Raw genomic sequence first — 18,049 nt, forward strand, 5'->3', positions numbered from 1 at the left:
ACAGAACTGTTTCACAGATCACAGAACTATATCAGGGTGTCATTTCTCAGGCAGAAATGTAGATAAAAAATAATGAAATCCTGTTCCCCAAACAAGTGCAAGAACCACAGAGTCAAGAATAGGTTAAATATACAAATAAAATAAAAACAATTAAAAACAATAGCACATCAACATAAAAACATAAAGCTGGAGCCTGAGGACAGTGTCCAAAAGCACAACATCACTATTAATCATAAAACACCTCAAGTTATTTGAAAGTTCTGAGGACAAAGAACACACAAACACACAATGCCTCAGTGATTCACAGAAGTATATCACAGATCTATATCAGGGTGTCATTTCTCAGGCAGAAATGTAGATAAAAAGAATGAAATCCTGTTCCCCAAAAAAGTGCAAGAACCACAGAGTCAAGAATAGGTTAAATATACAAATAAAATAAAAACAATTAAAAACAATAGCACATCAACATAAAAACATAAAGCTGGAGCCTGAGGACAGTGTCCAAAAGCACAACATCACTATTAATCATAAAACACCTCAAGTTATTTGAAAGTTCTGAGGACAAAGAACACAAACACACAATGCCTCAGTGATTCACAGAAGTATATCACAGATCACAGAACTTTATCAGGGTGTCATTTCTCAGGCAGAAATGTAGTTACAAATAATGAAATCCTGTTCCCCAAACAAGTGCAAGAACCACAGAGTCAAGAATAGGTTAAATATACAAATAAAATAAAATCAATTAAAAACAATAGCACATCAACATAAAAACATAAATCTGAAAGCGTTGCTCAAACTCCCGTAACAGTCCCGTTATTTTATCTTTGAACCGCTTCATGTCTGCCACATGTTGGGTCGCGCACACATTTTTCAGACAGGGGAAGTGAGCTGCATCACCACCGGCAAGTTGCGTCTCCCACAATGACAGCTTCAACTTGAAAGAACGTATGCTGTCATAATACTGCGTGACAACTTTGTTGCGCCCTTGCAGCTGTTTGTTCAAGTTATTCAGGTGCTCTGTAACATCCACCATAAATGCAAGGTCCTGCATCCATTCTGCGGAATGAAATTCTAACACTGGTTTGCCCTTTTCTTCCATGAACTGTTCAATTTCTTCTCGTAAATCAAAGAAACGCCTCAGCACAGCACCTCGGCTTAACCATCTTACCTCAGTGTGGTATGGCAGGCCATAGATGTGGTCTTTCTCTCTGAGAAGGCTGTCAAACTGATGGTGATTCAGGCTTCTGGATCGGATGAAATTAACAGTTTGGATGACCACCTTCATGACGTTATCCATCTTTAATGACTTGCAACACAAAGCCTCCTGGTGCAAAATACAGTGAAAAGTCAAAAAATCACGTCCTCCATTTGCAGATTGCACTTCCTCTCTGAACTTTGTCACAACGCCTGCTTTTTTCCCGATCATTGAGGGCGCACCATCTGTAGCCAGGCTGACAGCGCGGGACCAGTCCACTCCGACCCTGTCCAGCGCGCCGACGAGTGCGGTAAAAATATCAGCTGCTGTCGTTGTATCTGTCATCGGCACCAACTCCACGAACTCCTCGGTGACGGTCAATGTGTCATCAACTCCGCGGATGAAAATGGCCAGTTGTGCAACATCTGTAATGTCCGTGCTTTCATCAATTGCAACCGAAAACGCAATAAATGACTTTACTTTTTGCTTCAACTGGCTGTCCAAATCCACTGAAAGATCGGAAATCCTGTCTGCAACTGTGTTTCTTGTCAGGCTGATATTTGCAAAAGCCTGCCGCTTTTCAGGGCACACAATCTCCGCTGCCTTCATCATGCATGTTTTTACAAATTCACCCTCACTAAATGGTTTTGAAGCCACTGCGATTTCATTAGCTATGAGGTAGCTAGCTTTCACTGCAGCGTCACTGATGTCTCGGCTGTGAGTAAACACAGACTGCTGTTTCTTCAGACCCGCCAACAGTTCATTCACCTTCTCTCATCTCCGCTGTCCTTGAAAGTTGTCATATTTATCGGCATGAAGACTCACATAGTGGCGACGAAGGTTATATTCTTTCAGCACTGCAACATGCTCTGAACACACCAAACATACAGCTTTCCCATTCAATTCCGTGAATAAATAGGATGACCATTTTTCTTGGAACACTGCGTCCACTTCTCTTTTTTGACAGAGACATATTGGGGCAATGAGGGTGCCAAAGTACATAATGTTAAAAGTAGAAGCTGTAATAAATATCGCGGGCAAAACAAAGTAGCTCATTGGCTGCACGTGCTTGACCTACTTGCTCTGCCCCGGTATAAACAGTTTGCTTGCTTAACACAATTGCTATTGCGCCATCCAGTGGACGCAATTGGAACAGCAGTTTATTTTATTGAAAAATTGCAGCGCATTTTTATACTTTACAAAAATATATATATATATATTTTTTTATTTTTTTTATTTTATTTTTAGAAATCATCTCGCGGGCCGGATTAAACCCGTTTGCGGGCCTGATCCGGCCCGTGGGCCGGACGTTTGACACCCCTGATATAGAGAGTGGTTTAGTGAAAGCTTATGTTTTTTATTATCTTTATTTACTTAACCAGGTAGGGTATTGAGAACAACATAGAGTAACAACCTAGCCTCTAATAATGTTCATATCTCTAGTTATTAGTCAAAGAAATCCACAGATATATATATATATATATATATAAACTCAGCAAAAAAAGAAACGTCCTCACAGTCAACTGCGTTTATTTTCAGCAAACTTAACATGTGTAAATATTTGTATGAACATAACAAGATTCAACAACAGACAAACTGAACAAGTTCCACAGACATGTGACTTGGGGGGGGGGTCAAAATCAAAAGTAACAGTCAGTATCTGGTGTGGCCACCAGCTGCATTAAGTACTGCAGTGCATCTCCTCCTCATGGACTTCACCAGATTTGCCAGTTCTTGCTGTGAGATGTTACCCCACTCTACCACCAAGGCACTTGCAAGTTCCCGGACATTTCTGGGGGGAATGGCCCTAGCCCTCACCCTCCTATCCAACAGGTCCCAGACGTGCTCAATGGGATTGAGATCCGGGCTCTTCGCTGGCCATGGCAGAACCCTGACATTCCTGTCTTGCAGGAAATCACGCACAGAACGAGCAGTATTGCTAGTGGCATTGTCATGCTAGAGGGTAATGTCAGGATGAGCCTGCAGGAAGGGTACCGCATGAGGGAGGAGGATGTTTTCCCTGTAACGCACAGCGTTGAGATGGCCTGCAATGACAACAAGCTCAGTCTGATGATGCTGTGACACACCGCCCCAGACCATGACGGACCCTCCACCTCCAAATCAATCCCACTCCAGAGTACAGGCCTCGGTGTAACGCTCATTCCTTCGACTATAAACATGAATCCGACCATCACCCCTGGTGAGACAAAACCGCAACTCGTCAGTGAAGAGCACCTTTTGCCAGTCCTGTCTGGTCCAGCGACGGTGGGTTTGTGCCCATAGGCGACGTTGTTGCCGGTGATGTCTGGTGTGGACCTGCCTTACAACAGGCCTACAAGCCCTCAGTCCAGCCTCTCTCAGACTATTGCGGACAATCTGAGAACTGATGGAGCGATTGTGCGTTCCTGGTGTAACTTGGGCAGTTGTTGTTGTCATCCTGTACCTGTCCCGCAGGTGTGATGTTCGGATGTACCGATCCTGTGCAGTTGTTGTTACACGTGGTCTGCCACTGCGATGACAATCAGCTGTCCGTCCTGTCTCCCTGTAGCGCTGTCTTAGGCGTCTCACAGTACGGACATTGCAATTTATTGCCCTGGCCACATCTGCAGTCCTCATGCCTCCTTGCAGCATGCCTAAGGCACATTCACGCAGATGAGCAGGGACCCTGGGCATCTTTCTTTTGGTGTTTTTCAGAGTCAGTAGAAAGGCCTCTTTAGTGTCCTACGTTTTCATAACTGTGACCTTAATTGCCTACCGTCTGTAAGCTGTTAGTGTCTTAACGACCGTTCCACAGGTGCATGTTCATTAATCGTTTATGGTTCATTGAACAAGCATGGGAAACAGTGTTTAAACCCTTTACAACAACGATCTGTGAAGTTATTTGGATTTTTACGAGTTCTCTTTGAAAGACAGGGTCCTGAAGTTTATATAGTACCAGTCAAAAGTTCGGACACACATTCTCATTCAAGGGTTTTTCTATTTTCTACATTGTAGAATAATAATGAAGACATCAAAACTATGAAATAACACATATGGAATCATGTAGTAACCAAAAAAGTGTTAAACAAATCAAAATATATTTGAGCGTTTTCAAATAGTCACGCTTTGCCTTGATGACAGATTTGCACACTCTTGGCATTCTCTCAACCAGATTCATGAAGTAGTGACCTGGAATGCATTTCAATTAACAGGTGTGCCTTGTTAAAAGTTAATTTGTGGAATTTATTTTGAGACAATCAGTTATGTTGTGACAAGGTAGAGGGGTATACAGAAGATAGTCCTATTTGGTAAAAGACCAAGTCCATATTATGGCAAGAACAGCTCAAATAAGCAAAGAGAAACAACAGTCCATCATTACTTTAAGACATGAAGGTCAGTTGATACAGAAAATGTCAAGAACTTTGAACGTTTCTTCAAGTGCAGTCGCAAAAACCATTAAGCGCTATGATGAAACTGGCTCTCATGAGGACCGCCACAGGAATGGAAGACCCAGAGTTACCTCTGCTGCAGAGGATAAGTTCATCAGAGTTACCAGCCTCAGAAATTGCAGCCCAAATAAATGCTTCACAGAGTTCAAGTAACAGACACATCTCAACATCAACTGTTCAGAAGAGACTGCGTGTATCAGGCCTTCATGGTCAAATTGCTGAAATGAAACCACTACCAAAGGACACCAACAATAAAAAGAGACCTGCTTGGGCCAAGAAACAGGAGCAATGGACATTAGACCTGTGGAAATGTGTCCTTTGGTCTGGAGTCCAAATTGGAGATTTTTGGTTCAAACCGCCGTGTCTTTGTGAGATGCTGTGTGGGTGAACGGATGATCTCCGCATGTGTATTTCCCACCGTAAAGCATGGAGGAGGTGGTGTTATGGTGTGGGGGTGCTTTGCTGGTGACACTGTCTGTGATTTATTTAGAATTCAAGGCACACTTAACCAGATGTTTAACACTTTTTTGGTTACTACATGATTCCATATGTGTTATTTCAGTTTTGATGTCTTCACTATTATTCTACAATGTAAAAAAAAAAGAAAAAAGAAAGAAAAACCCTTGAATGAGTATGTGTCCAAAATTTTGACTGGTAGTATACAGTTGAAGTCGGAAGTTTACATACACTTAGGTTGGAGTCATTAAAACTTGTTTTTCAACCACTCCACACATTTCTTGTTAACAAACTATAGTTTTGGCAAGTCGGTTAGGACATCTACTTTGTGCATGACACAAGTAATTTTTCCAACAATTGTTTACAGACAGATTATTTCACTTATAATTCACTGTTTCACAATTCCAGTGGGTCAGAAGTTTACATACACTAAGTTGACTGTGCCTTTAAACAGTTTGGAAAATTCCAGAAAATGATGTAATGGCTTTAGAAGCTTCTGATAGGCTAATTGACATCATTTGAGTCAATTGGAGGTGTACCTGTGGATGTATTTCAAGGCCTACATTCAAACTCAGTGCCTCTTTGCTTGACATCATGGGAAAATCAAAAGAAATCAGCCAAGACCTCAGAAACAAAATTGCAGACCTCCACAAGTCTGGTTCATCCTTGGGAGCAATTTCCAAACGCCTGAAGGTACCACGTTCATCTGTACAAACAATAGTACGCAAGTATAAACACAATGGGACCACGCAGCAGTCATACCGCTCAGGAAGGAGACGCGTTCTGTCTTAGAGATGAACGTACATTGGTGCGAAAAGTGCAAATCAATCCCAGAACAACAGCAAAAGGACCTTGTGAAGATGCTGGAGGAAACAGGTACAAAAGTATCCATATCCACAGTAAAACGAGTCCTATATCGACATAACCTGAAAGGCCACTCAGCAAGGAAGAAGCCACTGCTCCAAAACCACCATAAAAAAGCCAGACTACGGTTTGCAACTGCACATGGGGACAAAGATCGTACTTTTTGGAGAAATGTCCTCTGGTCTGATGAAACAAAAATATAACTGTTTGGCCATAATGACCATCGTTATGTTTGGAGGAAAAAGGGGAATGCTTGCAAGCCGAAGAACATCACCCTAACCGTGAAGCACGGGGGTGGCAGCATCATGCTGTGGGGGTGCTTAGCTGCAGGAGGGACTGGTGCACTTCACAAAATAGTTGGCATCATGAGGAAGGAAAATTATGTGGATATATTGAAGCAACATCTCAAGACATCAGTCAGGAAGTTAAAGCTTGGTCGCAAATGGGTCTTCCAAATGGACAATGACCTCATGCATACTTCCAAAGTTGTGACAAAATGGCTTAAGGACAACAAAGTCAAGGTATTGGAGTGTCCATCACAAAGCCCTGACCTCAATCCTATAGAGAATTTGTGGGCAGAACTGAAAAAGCGTGTGCGAGCAAGGAGGCCTACAAACCTGACTCCGTTACACCAGCTCTGTCAGGAGGAATGGGCCGAAATTCACCCAACTTATTGTGGGAAGCTTGTGGAAGCCTACCCGAAACGTTTGACCCAAGTTAAACAATTTAAAGGCAATGCTACCAAATACTAATTGAGTGTATGTCACCTTCTGACCCACTGGGAATGTGATGAAAGAAATAAAAGCTGAAATAAATAATTCTCTCTACTATTATTCTGACATTTCACATTCTTAAAATAAAGTGGTGATCCTAACCGACCTAAGACAGGGAATCTTTACTAGGATTAAATGTCAGGAATTGTGAAAAACTGAGTTTAAATGTATTTGGCTAAGGTGTATGTAAACTTCCGACTTCAACTGTGTGTGTGTGATATATATATACACACACACACACACACACACACACAGTGGGGTGAACAAGTATTTGATACACTGCCGATTTTGCAGGTTTTCCTACTTACAAAGCATGTAGAGGTCTGTAATTTTTATCATAGGTACACTTCAACTGTGAGAGACGGAATCTAAAACAAAAATCCAGAAAATCACATTGTATGATTTTTAAGTAATTAATTTGCATTTTATTGCATGACATAAGTATTTGATACATCAGAAAAGCAGAACTTAATATTTGGTACAGAAACCTTTGTTTGCAATTACAGAGATCATACGTTTCCTGTAGGTCTTGACCAGGTTTGCACATACTGCAGCAGGGATTTTGGCCCACTCCTCCATACAGGCCTTCTCCAGATCCTTCAGGTTTCGGAGCTGTCGCTGGGCAATACGGACTTTGAGCTCCCTCCAAAGATGTTCTATTGGGTTCAGGTCTGGAGACTGGCTAGGCCACTCCAGGACCTTGAAATGCTTCTTACGGAGCCACTCCTTAGTTGCCCTGGCTGTGTGTTTCGGGTCGTTGTCATGCTGGAAGACCCAGCCACGACCCATCTTCAATGTTCTTACTGAGGGAAGGAGGTTGTTGGCCAATATCTCGCGATACATGGCCCCATCCATCCTCCCCTCAATACGGTGCAGTCGTCCTGTCCCCTTTGCAGAAAAGCATTCCCAAAGAATGATGTTTCCACCTCCATGCTTCACGGTTGGGATGGTGTTCTTGGGGTTATACTCATCCTTCTTCCTCCAAACACGGCGAGTGGAGTTTAGACCCAAAAGCTCTATTTTTGTCTCATCAGACCACATGACCTTCTCCCATTCCTCCTCTGGATCAACCAGATGGTCATTGGCAAACTTCAGATGGGCCTGGACACGCGCTGGCTTGAGCAGGGGGACCTTGCGTGCGCTGCAGGATTTTAATCCATGACGGCGTAGTGTGTTACTAATGGTTTTCTTTGAGACTGTGGTCCCAGCTCTCTTCAGGTCATTGACCAGGTCCTGCCGTGTAGTTCTGGGCTGATCCCTCACCTTCCTCATGATCATTGATGCCCCACGAGGTGAGATCTTGCATGGAGCCCCAGACCGAGGGTGATTGACCGTCATCTTGAACTTCTTCCATTTTCTAATAATTGCGGCAACAGTTGTTGCCTTCTCACCAAGCTGCTTGCCTATTGTCCTGTAGCCCATCCCAGCCTTGTGCAGGTCTACAATTTTATCCCTGATGTCCTTACACAGCTCTCTGGTCTTGGCCATTGTGGAGAGGTTGGAGTCTGTTTGATTGAGTGTGTGGACAGGTGTCTATTATACAGGTAACGAGTTCAAACAGGTGCAGTTAATACAGGTAATGAGTGGAGAACAGGAGAGCTTCTTAAAGAAAAACTAACAGGTCTGTGAGAGCTGGAATTCTTACTGGTTGGTAGGTGATCAAATACTTATGTCATGCAATAAAATGCAAATTAATTACTTAAAAATCATACAATGTGATTTTCTGCATTTTTGTTTTAGATTCCGTCTCTCACAGTTGAAGTGTACCTATGATAAATATTACAGACCTCTACATGCTTTGTAAGTAGGAAAACCTGCAAAATCGGCAGTGTATCAAATACTTGTTCTCCCCACTGTATATGTGTATGTGTGTATATATATATATATATTATATATATATATATATAAAAAAATAGGTTTCCTATGGATGATTGACAGTATAATTGAAAACATATTCCCATTAAGTCAAAAATCTCTGATGTGTGGACCTACAACCATCTTTGTGGTACCATTTGAAAGTTTCCCATTTGAGCACATTTATCAGCCAAAACATGACACCCACCCTGTATTCAAGAGCATGTTGTGTCTCAACCGATAGTGGGCACAACACAAAAAGCTTAGATTATGTAAAATAGATTCTAAGCTACAACATATGCGAATATGAAAAAACCCTGTAGTTTACACGTTTTTAGATAATTGACATTAAAGGTTAAAAAATGATTATTTCAATACAAAAAACGTTTCCCCCCCAGAAATTATAAAATAGTTTGACAACCCTGTTTATAAGCTTTTAAATTATATTAATCTCAACCGCTTATCTGTTCCAGTGATTAAGACATGGATGTCTCATGGTGGGGTATGCAAAATAGGTAAACTTTAAGAACCTTTACCTCTTGAAAGCTTTGGCATTAAGGTTCAAAAAGTCATTTTCTGAGCACTTCCACAATGGGCAAACGTGTATGGAAGGTTTTGTACGAATCAAAAGGGGTGCTGTCAAAAATTAATTGAATTCATATGGATTTACCCTTTTTCCTGGCAGAACTGACAACATGTCATCATGAGATGCCAATTAGGTCAATAATTTCCTGTGTGTTTTTCCCTGACGTGTTCCCTGCTAACAGTCTAGCTGTAATGCGGTTGTTGCTATTTCAAAAGAAATCATAACGATTGTAGAGGAAAATCAATGTCACACTGATGATTAAAGTCAACAACAAAAAATACACTATTAACAAATACGATGAGTAAGTACAACAATGAGCCATGTTATCCTGCCGAGTCTTGCCAGCAGCAGTGGTGTTAGTGAACTGTAAGTACTTGGTACCCATTCTGTAGTGATGTTGTGAACCATAGGAACTAGGAAAGTACCCACCAGTCCTGGCTCTCGATCCAGGGGGCGAGGAACTGCCGGAGCTCCATGGGGAAGCTGTCGCTGTACAGGTGGTACAGCTGCTCCAGATACCTGGTCTCCAGCTGCTGCAACTGGTTCCACTGGGCCATGATGCCTCCACAACCCTGGATAGGACACACAAGGAAACAGTTAGAGGGAGAAATGGAAAGCAAGGAAGACGCAAGGAAGCCAGATACTAATGAGGGGAACAGCTGTGGTCTCGACACAATGTTCGGCTCTTGAGAGTTAGCCAATGCAGGAGAAAACCTTGAGGCTACCATACAGTATGTCTCTGCTTTGAAACATTTCAATACCTTGATCAATTTATTTGTTCTAACCCCATATTGCCTTGAATCTGATGAGAGCATGTATAGATACACGTCATATTCTCCCTGACTGGAAAACCCCCGAAAGCCGAAGACAAAGTATCTGATGGTACCTCAGGCAGCTTCCTATAAACACAGAGACATCCTGTTCAGCTCAACACACAGCCTTCACCGAGAAACACAGACCAAAATAAACCCTGGCCTTTGGCCTCCTCATCAGGCGAGGTGAGAAGACAGAAACCCTGTGGTCTCCCCCCAGCCCAGGTCTGAAACTAGCAGATTTATTCTGCATTACCAGAAAACTATCCAGATTGCTAATTAAACAGGAAGTACAACATTGATATTCATCACCAGTTGAATATAATGTCACTGTTGTCATCCTCAACAAACCATTGAATGATGTAGGCTATGTAGCCTAATGCAGATGACACTGTCTGCATGTTAGCACAAAAGGTTGCTGCTCCTCATTCCTTCCATAATAACAGTGTCACTATATTTTCAAAGTGAAAGTGATTTCCCACTAACAGCGATCATGATTTCAGTTAGTTATTTGAGCAGCCATGCTAACCCAGGCCTGGTATTTTTCCTACATTACAGTGTACTTGCTAAAAGCCTTGACAAAATCCTAATTACCACCAGTGAAAAGGTAGAGAACTACAGAGCATCCCCCAGCCCTGAGAGATCATAGTCATCAGCCAACACCTGCCACCCTTCTCATCTTACTGGACACAAGAAGGAAGGCCAAGAAGGACACAAAGGGTTATGGTTAGGCTGTCCTGATAAGTCCCTATACAGTAGCGAGAACATTTTGTACTGTAGGCTAGATTTAAGGAAATCCAGACGAGAGAAACAGAGGAGCAAACAGTAGATCTTTATCTTTATTCCATTCTTTGCGTCATCATATCTGATATGCTCCACTGACAGATTCAGATAACAGAACTTATCCAATCACAAAGACCCAATTCCTTGGATAACAGGTGAACAAACATGCTCCAATCACATTTTGCTTTGCAGAGAAACCTAGGGTTGCGTCCTAAATGGCAAGATTTTCCTGTGCCCTGGTCAAAAGTAGTACACTAGGAATAGGTTGCCATTTGGGATAAATCCTAATTTATAAATGTCACTTCCTCTTGTCCTAAGCAGGTGAAACAATGAGCTGAAATTGCCTGTGACCTTTACCATTTGTATTGGTGTTGAAATTGGTAGATTTGATTGCAATCCTGGTTTACTTTCCCCTCTACTTTTCTTACCCTGTCCACTTCCTGTCAGACTGGAATAAGGCCAATAAATACCATTTTATAATTCCAGTCGATTCCACCAATATGATGAAGAGTCAGTCAAATCATTTGTCAAATGCAAGCAGAGGTTATGAGCCACAGGATCACACAAAAAAGCTTGTGATGATGCGCACCGGAGAGCACCCGTCACGTGAGACTCCACGCCAAACACAAATTGCAAATGTTTGTTATGTTGCTAGCGTGAACAAGCATATTCCTTTTGCTAAAGCTTTTCTAACATACATTGCATTTGTTATACAAAAGACCACACGTGAGTAGAAATGTTTACATTGTTTAAAGTTAAGCCTACATTGGCTGCGTCTACACAGGCAGCCTTATTCAGATTTTTTCCCCCACTAATTGGTCTTTTGACCAATCAGATCAGGTCTTTGGCCAATAAAATGAGCAAAAGATCAGAATTGGGCTGCCTGTGTGAACACAGCCATTGTATCGCAGGCCAGAGGGGTATACTATGATGCAAAATTGATCTAAAGCTAGCCAGCTTCAGTTCATTTCACGTTCCAGCTCAGGCTTCATCCGTACTAAGATGGTGGATATTGCTCGTCCGCCTGCCGCTAACTCTAGCAGGCTTGTAACTGTGTGTGCAAGTCATACGTGGCTAATCGAAAGCCGAACTCTTCATCGAGACAATGCTGAAACATCAATCCATGGGCGATTAAGTGCCACATTTTAATTTGTGCTGAAATCAAAATGAAAGTAAAGTTGCAAAGAGTTGATGAAAAGTTGCAATGAAAAATCTTGCAAATTCAGCAGGCTGTGGTGTGAAATAGGCTTTTAGAAGTGCCGTCTTTATTTTATAACTTATTGTTAAAATGTTGTCTTTGGTGTGCTTATCAATCCACAATCACCTTTTTCCCACCCCTATCAATAAAATAATTGTATTAAAGGGATACTTTGGGATTTTGGCAATGAAGCCCTTGATCTACTTCCCCAGAGTCAGATGAACTTGTGGAAACCATTTTTATGTCTCTGTGTGCAGTAAGAAGTAGTTTCGCGAGCCAATGCTTGCTAGCAGATACCCATAGACTTCCAGTCATTGCGCTAACGCTAGTTAGCAATTGCGCTACCACTAGTTAGCAACTTCCTTCAAACTGCACACAGAGACATAATAATGGTATCCACGAGTTCATCTGACTCTGCGGAAGTAGATAAAGGGCCTCAAGTTTTAAATGCATTTTGTCATTACTAAATGTGTCATGTGATAGGCATTTTAACATTAGTATTTTTTAACACATAGAACTGCATAGAACTGCTTTAACTAAGTGACATTTGTGGGTTTTCAAGCATGCACTCCTCGTTTCAAGTCCTGCCACAACATCTCAATTGAGATTAGGTCTGGACTTTGACTAGGCCATTCCAAAACTTCAAATTTGTTGCTTTTCAACCATTTTCATGTAGACTTGATTGTGTGTTTTGGATCATTGTCTTGCTGCATGACCCAGCTGCGCTTCAGCTTCAGCTCACAGATGGTTATACTTTTCACTCATCTGTTCTGCATGGAAGAGTGGGCCAGAATTCCTCCACAGCAATGTGAGTGACTGTTCAACAACTACAGGAAGCGTTTGGTTCATGGTTGTGCTAAAGGTGGCACAACCAGTTATTGAGTGTAAGGGGGCAATTACTTTTTCACACAGGAGCATTGGGTGTTGCACAACTTTGTTTATGAAATAAATGAAATAAGTATGTATGTAATTGTTGTGTTATTTGTTCACTCAGGTTCCCTTTATCTAATATTAGGTTTTGGTTGATGATCTGATAACATTCAGTATAAAAACTATGTACAAGTAGAGAAAATTAGAAAGGGGACAAATACTTTCTCACAGCACTGTACCTGGTTAAAAGGTGAGCCAATTTCGTGGTACTGGTTATCCCGAGTTGAACTCAGCTGACCAAAGTTACCTCGCTGACTCCTCCAACCAGGTACATAGTATAGGGCTCTGTACTCACCACAGTGGATTCAGACTAGCGCGAGCAGGTCGGTCACGTCTGCATATTTACCCAACAGGTATGCATGCTCAGTAATTAGTATGTTATATGTTGACGGGCATTTTCCTAATATCGCTATTCGTTGACTGTGTATGATAAATATGTCTTGATATGTTAAAATATATGATGTATTGGCCATTGATGTTTAAACTATTGAGATGTATTGATTATGGAGTAACATTAACGTTGGTTGAATACCTGCTGCAGGGCTTGATCAGGTGCTCATTTAAACCCTGCTGTAAGGGACCATTACAAGGTTATTTGAGAAAAGGAAAGATGGTTAAAAGGGAACCCCTACTCATTTCACATGTAGGACGTCATCATGTCACCTCTCCTTTCCTCGTTCCTCTTTCACTACACTGATGGGAACAGGTGCATTACCCTGCATTGGGTGTATTCATTACGCTGATTCTGCTGCAAAACGTTTTGCAACAGAAACCGTTTACTCTAAACGGAAAATGTTTTTGCAACAAAAAACAAGTTTTTATTGAACAAATTCAGGTAGCTCCCTCCCATTTGGTTCGGTTTGCTCCCGTTTGGTTCTTAAACGGTAAATGGTTTCCATCGCAAGACATAATGAATACACCCCTGGTGTGAGATTGTGCTGCGTACAAAAACTAGAATCAAACCACAACACAGAGCAGCTGAGCTGACTCATCATCATGTGTCAAAACTCAAACTGTAACCTTCCCATTCAATTACTTGTTATTTTCTTTCAACTTCCTCCTACTGGAGTTTCTGAAGTCATACAAAGTGTGTGGGCTTAAATGGATCCCATGTTAGTTAATCAACAGCTTGTAATTTACAGTACCTCAAAACAGACTCTTTGGCAACAGATGACAACTCAGTCAAAACCCATAAAATATAGATGACAAGATAACTTCCTTGTACAACCCAACCCTCCATCCGTGGGTAGCTTTTGGCAATTTTGGGGGGATTTCTCATGTCTTACTCATTGGTAGAAATAAGTTTGATCCAAATCGGATGTTGGGTACTATATTTATTGACTGACTCCTATAAATGTAAAAATTGCCAATTTGGGTGCTATCAATTAGCTTAATTTCTCAGAGATTATATTTAAACAAAATTATGTTTTAGAAATGCTAATCGTACCTTTTACTAACTACAGAAATGATTTCAGAACAATCCAAGATGGTGGGTGTCGAAATCCTCTTTCTTTCTTTTTTACTCAGTCACACCCAGAGAATTAAAACGAACCTATGGCAACACCACTAGATTCAGATCATATTCAATGTGGGCATTACCAGTGCCTATAAATATTGCTGGCGTCACTATAGTTCTGAAAAGAGCTTTGCTTTGTCTGAGCAGCACTTGTCCCATCATTCCCATTACAGAGTGGGATGGAATGCACAGGCAGACACCAGAGAGCCACAGAGACACTGAACTCCACCAGGGTTATTAACACAGCTGTGTGAACAGTGGCACAACACCAGACAGGCCTGGGGCTCTCTACTCCTCAGGGCAGGCCTTGGCCTACAGGAGCAAGTCAACATGAACGGACTTTCACTGCGCCCGTGTTGTGAGAACTGTAGGCCTCAAGAACAGGAAACTTCCCATACCGCAGCAAGTCAGCACTCATTTAATCACCAGTGTCACTCTGCAGCCACTATGGGTAGGCTACATGATAAAAAACATTGTTTAGACAGGTAACAACCATTTGTCTAAAAGAGCGTGGTGTACTGTACAGTCAGGGATGTGGTATCGGTCTTTCAAGGAATCTAGTCTGCATGGTTCAGCTAAAGATAACAATTTTACTAGAAAGCGTCAGTCATGAGGCACATGAAAGCAGCCACATCATCTTGCCCTGTCCTTATCTAGGCATAGGCCTTTCTATGTAACAGACATAATAATGTTACTGTATCTTACTGTCTAAAACTAAAACATTATCATTGTACTATTTTTGTGCAGTGAACCATGTTTCTCTAAGTCAGACAGGGAGTAGGTATCACATTTCTACACCCCTTCAATAAACATCACTACAGTATCAAAGTCTCATTCAATGCGGTAAGCAGTTGCTTCTCTTTTAGTCACCAGGGTCCAGTTTTTCCAAAACATTTAATACAGAACAAAATGATCCTGTGTGGTGTTACATTCTGCTCCCCCTTTAGATGAAGTCCGTCCTCATTTTTTGATGTAGTTTTAAGACAAAATGGAAGCAAATCTCTATCACTACATTATATGCTACAACAAAGATCATGTTATATGATTCCATAACATGTGGTTGAAATATTGTCTTTCTGTGTCTTTCTAAACAGGGAACAAATTTGAATGGGGAAATTTGACACAACACAGGATAATTTTTATCTGGATTAAAATGTTTAGATAAACTGGGCCCAGGTAAAAAAAACAACAACATCAATTTAAACAAAGCTATTTAGATATATAATACTCAGGACACACCCCAAGAGAAAAACACATGAATGTCATCCTTCATAGGCTCTCAGGTGTACATGTGGATTGTGCAGAAAATCCTGTCTGGCACCTTTTAGTTACCATAAAAGCACCTCAAAAGCTGAAACGAGGACATTGGACAATGGAAACATTATTTGAGGAAGTGATTCCAGGAAAACGCATTACTTTATTTCGGTAAACATTTCCTGGTGCATTTCAGTGACACCCTTGCAGTTTTACTACATCCTACTTGGTACATGGGTTATCTTACATGTGCTGCTGCCAATCATCAAGCAAATAGAGGCCATCATCAAGCAAAAAGAGGCCTATTGACTAAATTCATTAGAGCTGAAGGAAGGAAAATGAATGTCTCCAGATGATGTTAAGGGGTGGGGGTCAAACAGAAGGCTGGTGACAGCTGAACCTAAAAGAAGATTCCCCCCATTCTGTGAGCAATGATGTCATGAGAACAGTGTGTGTGTTGTGTGCAGTAGTAGTGTGTGGTTAAATCACTGGGGAAGCCAAGCCAGGGACAAAAAATGCCATATTACAACCTATGTGTTGTGATAATTGCGTTGTTTGCTCTATAACCTGTTAATTCATATGCCTTGCCACCGTGATATATACAGTGGGGGAAAAAAGTATTTAGTCAGCCACCAATTGTGCAAGTTCTCCCACTTAAAAAGATGAGAGGCCTGTAATTTTCATCATAGGTACACGTCAACTATGACAGACAAATTGAGGAAAAAAAATCCAGAAAATCACATTGTAGGATTTTTAATGAATTTATTTGCAAATTATGGTGGAAAATAAGTATTTGGTCACCAACAAACAAGCAAGATTTCTGGCTCTCACAGACCTGTAACTTCTTCTTTAAGAGGCTCCTCTGTCCTCCACTCGTTACCTGTATTAATGGCACCTGTTTGAACTTGTTATCAGTATAAAAAGACACCTGTCCACAACCTCAAACAGTCACACTCCAAACTCCACTATGGCCAAGACCAAAGAGCTGTCAAAGGACACCAGAAACAAAATTGTAGACCTGCACCAGGCTGGGAAGACTGAATCTGCAATAGGTAAGCAGCTTGGTTTGAAGAAATCAACTGTGGGAGCAATTATTAGGAAATGGAAGACATACAAGACCACTGATAATCTCCCTCGATCTGGGGCTCCACGCAAGATCTCACCCCGTGGGGTCAAAATGATCACAAGAACGGTGAGCAAAAATCCCAGAACCACACGGGGGGACCTAGTGAATGACCTGCAGAGAGCTGGGACCAAAGTAACAAAGCCTACCATCAATAACACACTACGCCGCCAGGGACTCAAATCCTGCAGTGCGAGACGTGTCCCCCTGCTTAAGCCAGTACATGTCCAGGCCCATCTGAAGTTTGCTAGAGTGCATTTGGATGATCCAGAAGAGGATTGGGAGAATGTCATATGGTCAGATGAAACCAAAATATAACTTTTTGGTAAAAACTCAACTCGTCGTGTTTGGAGGACAAAGAATGCTGAGTTGCATCCAAAGAACACCATACCTACTGTGAAGCATGGGGGTGGAAACATCATGCTTTGGGGCTGTTTTTCGGCAAAGGGACCAGGACGACTGATCCGTGTAAAGGAAAGAATGAATGGGGCCATGTATCGTGAGATTTTGAGTGAAAACCTCCTTCCATCAGCAAGGGCATTGAAGATGAAACGTGGCTGGGTCTTTCAGCATGATAATGATCCCAAACACACCGCCCGGGCAACGAAGGAGTGGCTTCGTAAGAAGCATTTCAAGGTCCTGGAGTGGCCTAGCCAGTCTCCAGATCTCAACCACATAGAAAATATTTGGAGGGAGTTGAAAGTCCGTGTTGCCCAGCGACAGCCCCAAAACATCACTGCTCTAGAGGAGATCTGCATGGAGGAATGGGCCAAAATACCAGCAACAGTGTGTGAAAACGTTGTGAAGACTTACAGAAAACGTTTGACCTGTGTCATTGCCAACAAAGGGTATATAACAAAGTATTGAGAAACTTTTGTTATTGACCAAATACTTATTTTCCACCATAATTTGCAAATAAATTCATTAAAAATCCTACAATGTGATTTTCTGGATTTGTTTTTCTCATTTTGTCTGTCATAGTTGACGTGTACCTATGATGAAAATTACAGGCCTCTCATCTTTTTAAGTGGGAGAACTTGCACAATTGGTGGCTGACTAAATACTTTTTTTCCCCACTGTAGGCCTAAAGGCCAAGACAATAACAAGACACAGTGGCAGAATAAATTCAACCACACCTTTGTTTCATCACAAAACCGGATAGCTACCTCTGTCCGGTGAAGTCCACAAAGCATATTGCATGTACCGTAACATGACTACAGCATGGTTAAGCAAGTTAATGTTTCCGACATTTTCGGACCACTAAACAACTATTG

General features: G+C 41.7%; 1 protein-coding gene across 8 annotated transcripts in view; it reads right to left on the reverse strand.

The window, feature by feature from the left end:
* Window positions 1–18,049, reverse strand: part of LOC311103935 (signal transducer and activator of transcription 3) — a 31,455-nt gene that overhangs the window by 11,270 nt on the left and 2,136 nt on the right. For all 8 annotated transcript variants that reach the window (XM_084145566.1, XM_084145565.1, XM_084145562.1 and 5 more), the window contains one exon: window positions 9,589–9,731. In XM_084145566.1, the coding sequence (XP_084001692.1) occupies window positions 9,589–9,716 (128 nt within the window). In that variant the 5' untranslated portion in view covers window positions 9,717–9,731. The remainder of the gene's footprint in view (window positions 1–9,588; window positions 9,732–18,049) is intronic.

Source organism: Coregonus lavaretus (assembly GCF_964263955.1).
Source record: "Coregonus lavaretus genome assembly, chromosome: 28".
NCBI classification, from domain to species: domain Eukaryota; kingdom Metazoa; phylum Chordata; class Actinopteri; order Salmoniformes; family Salmonidae; genus Coregonus; species Coregonus lavaretus.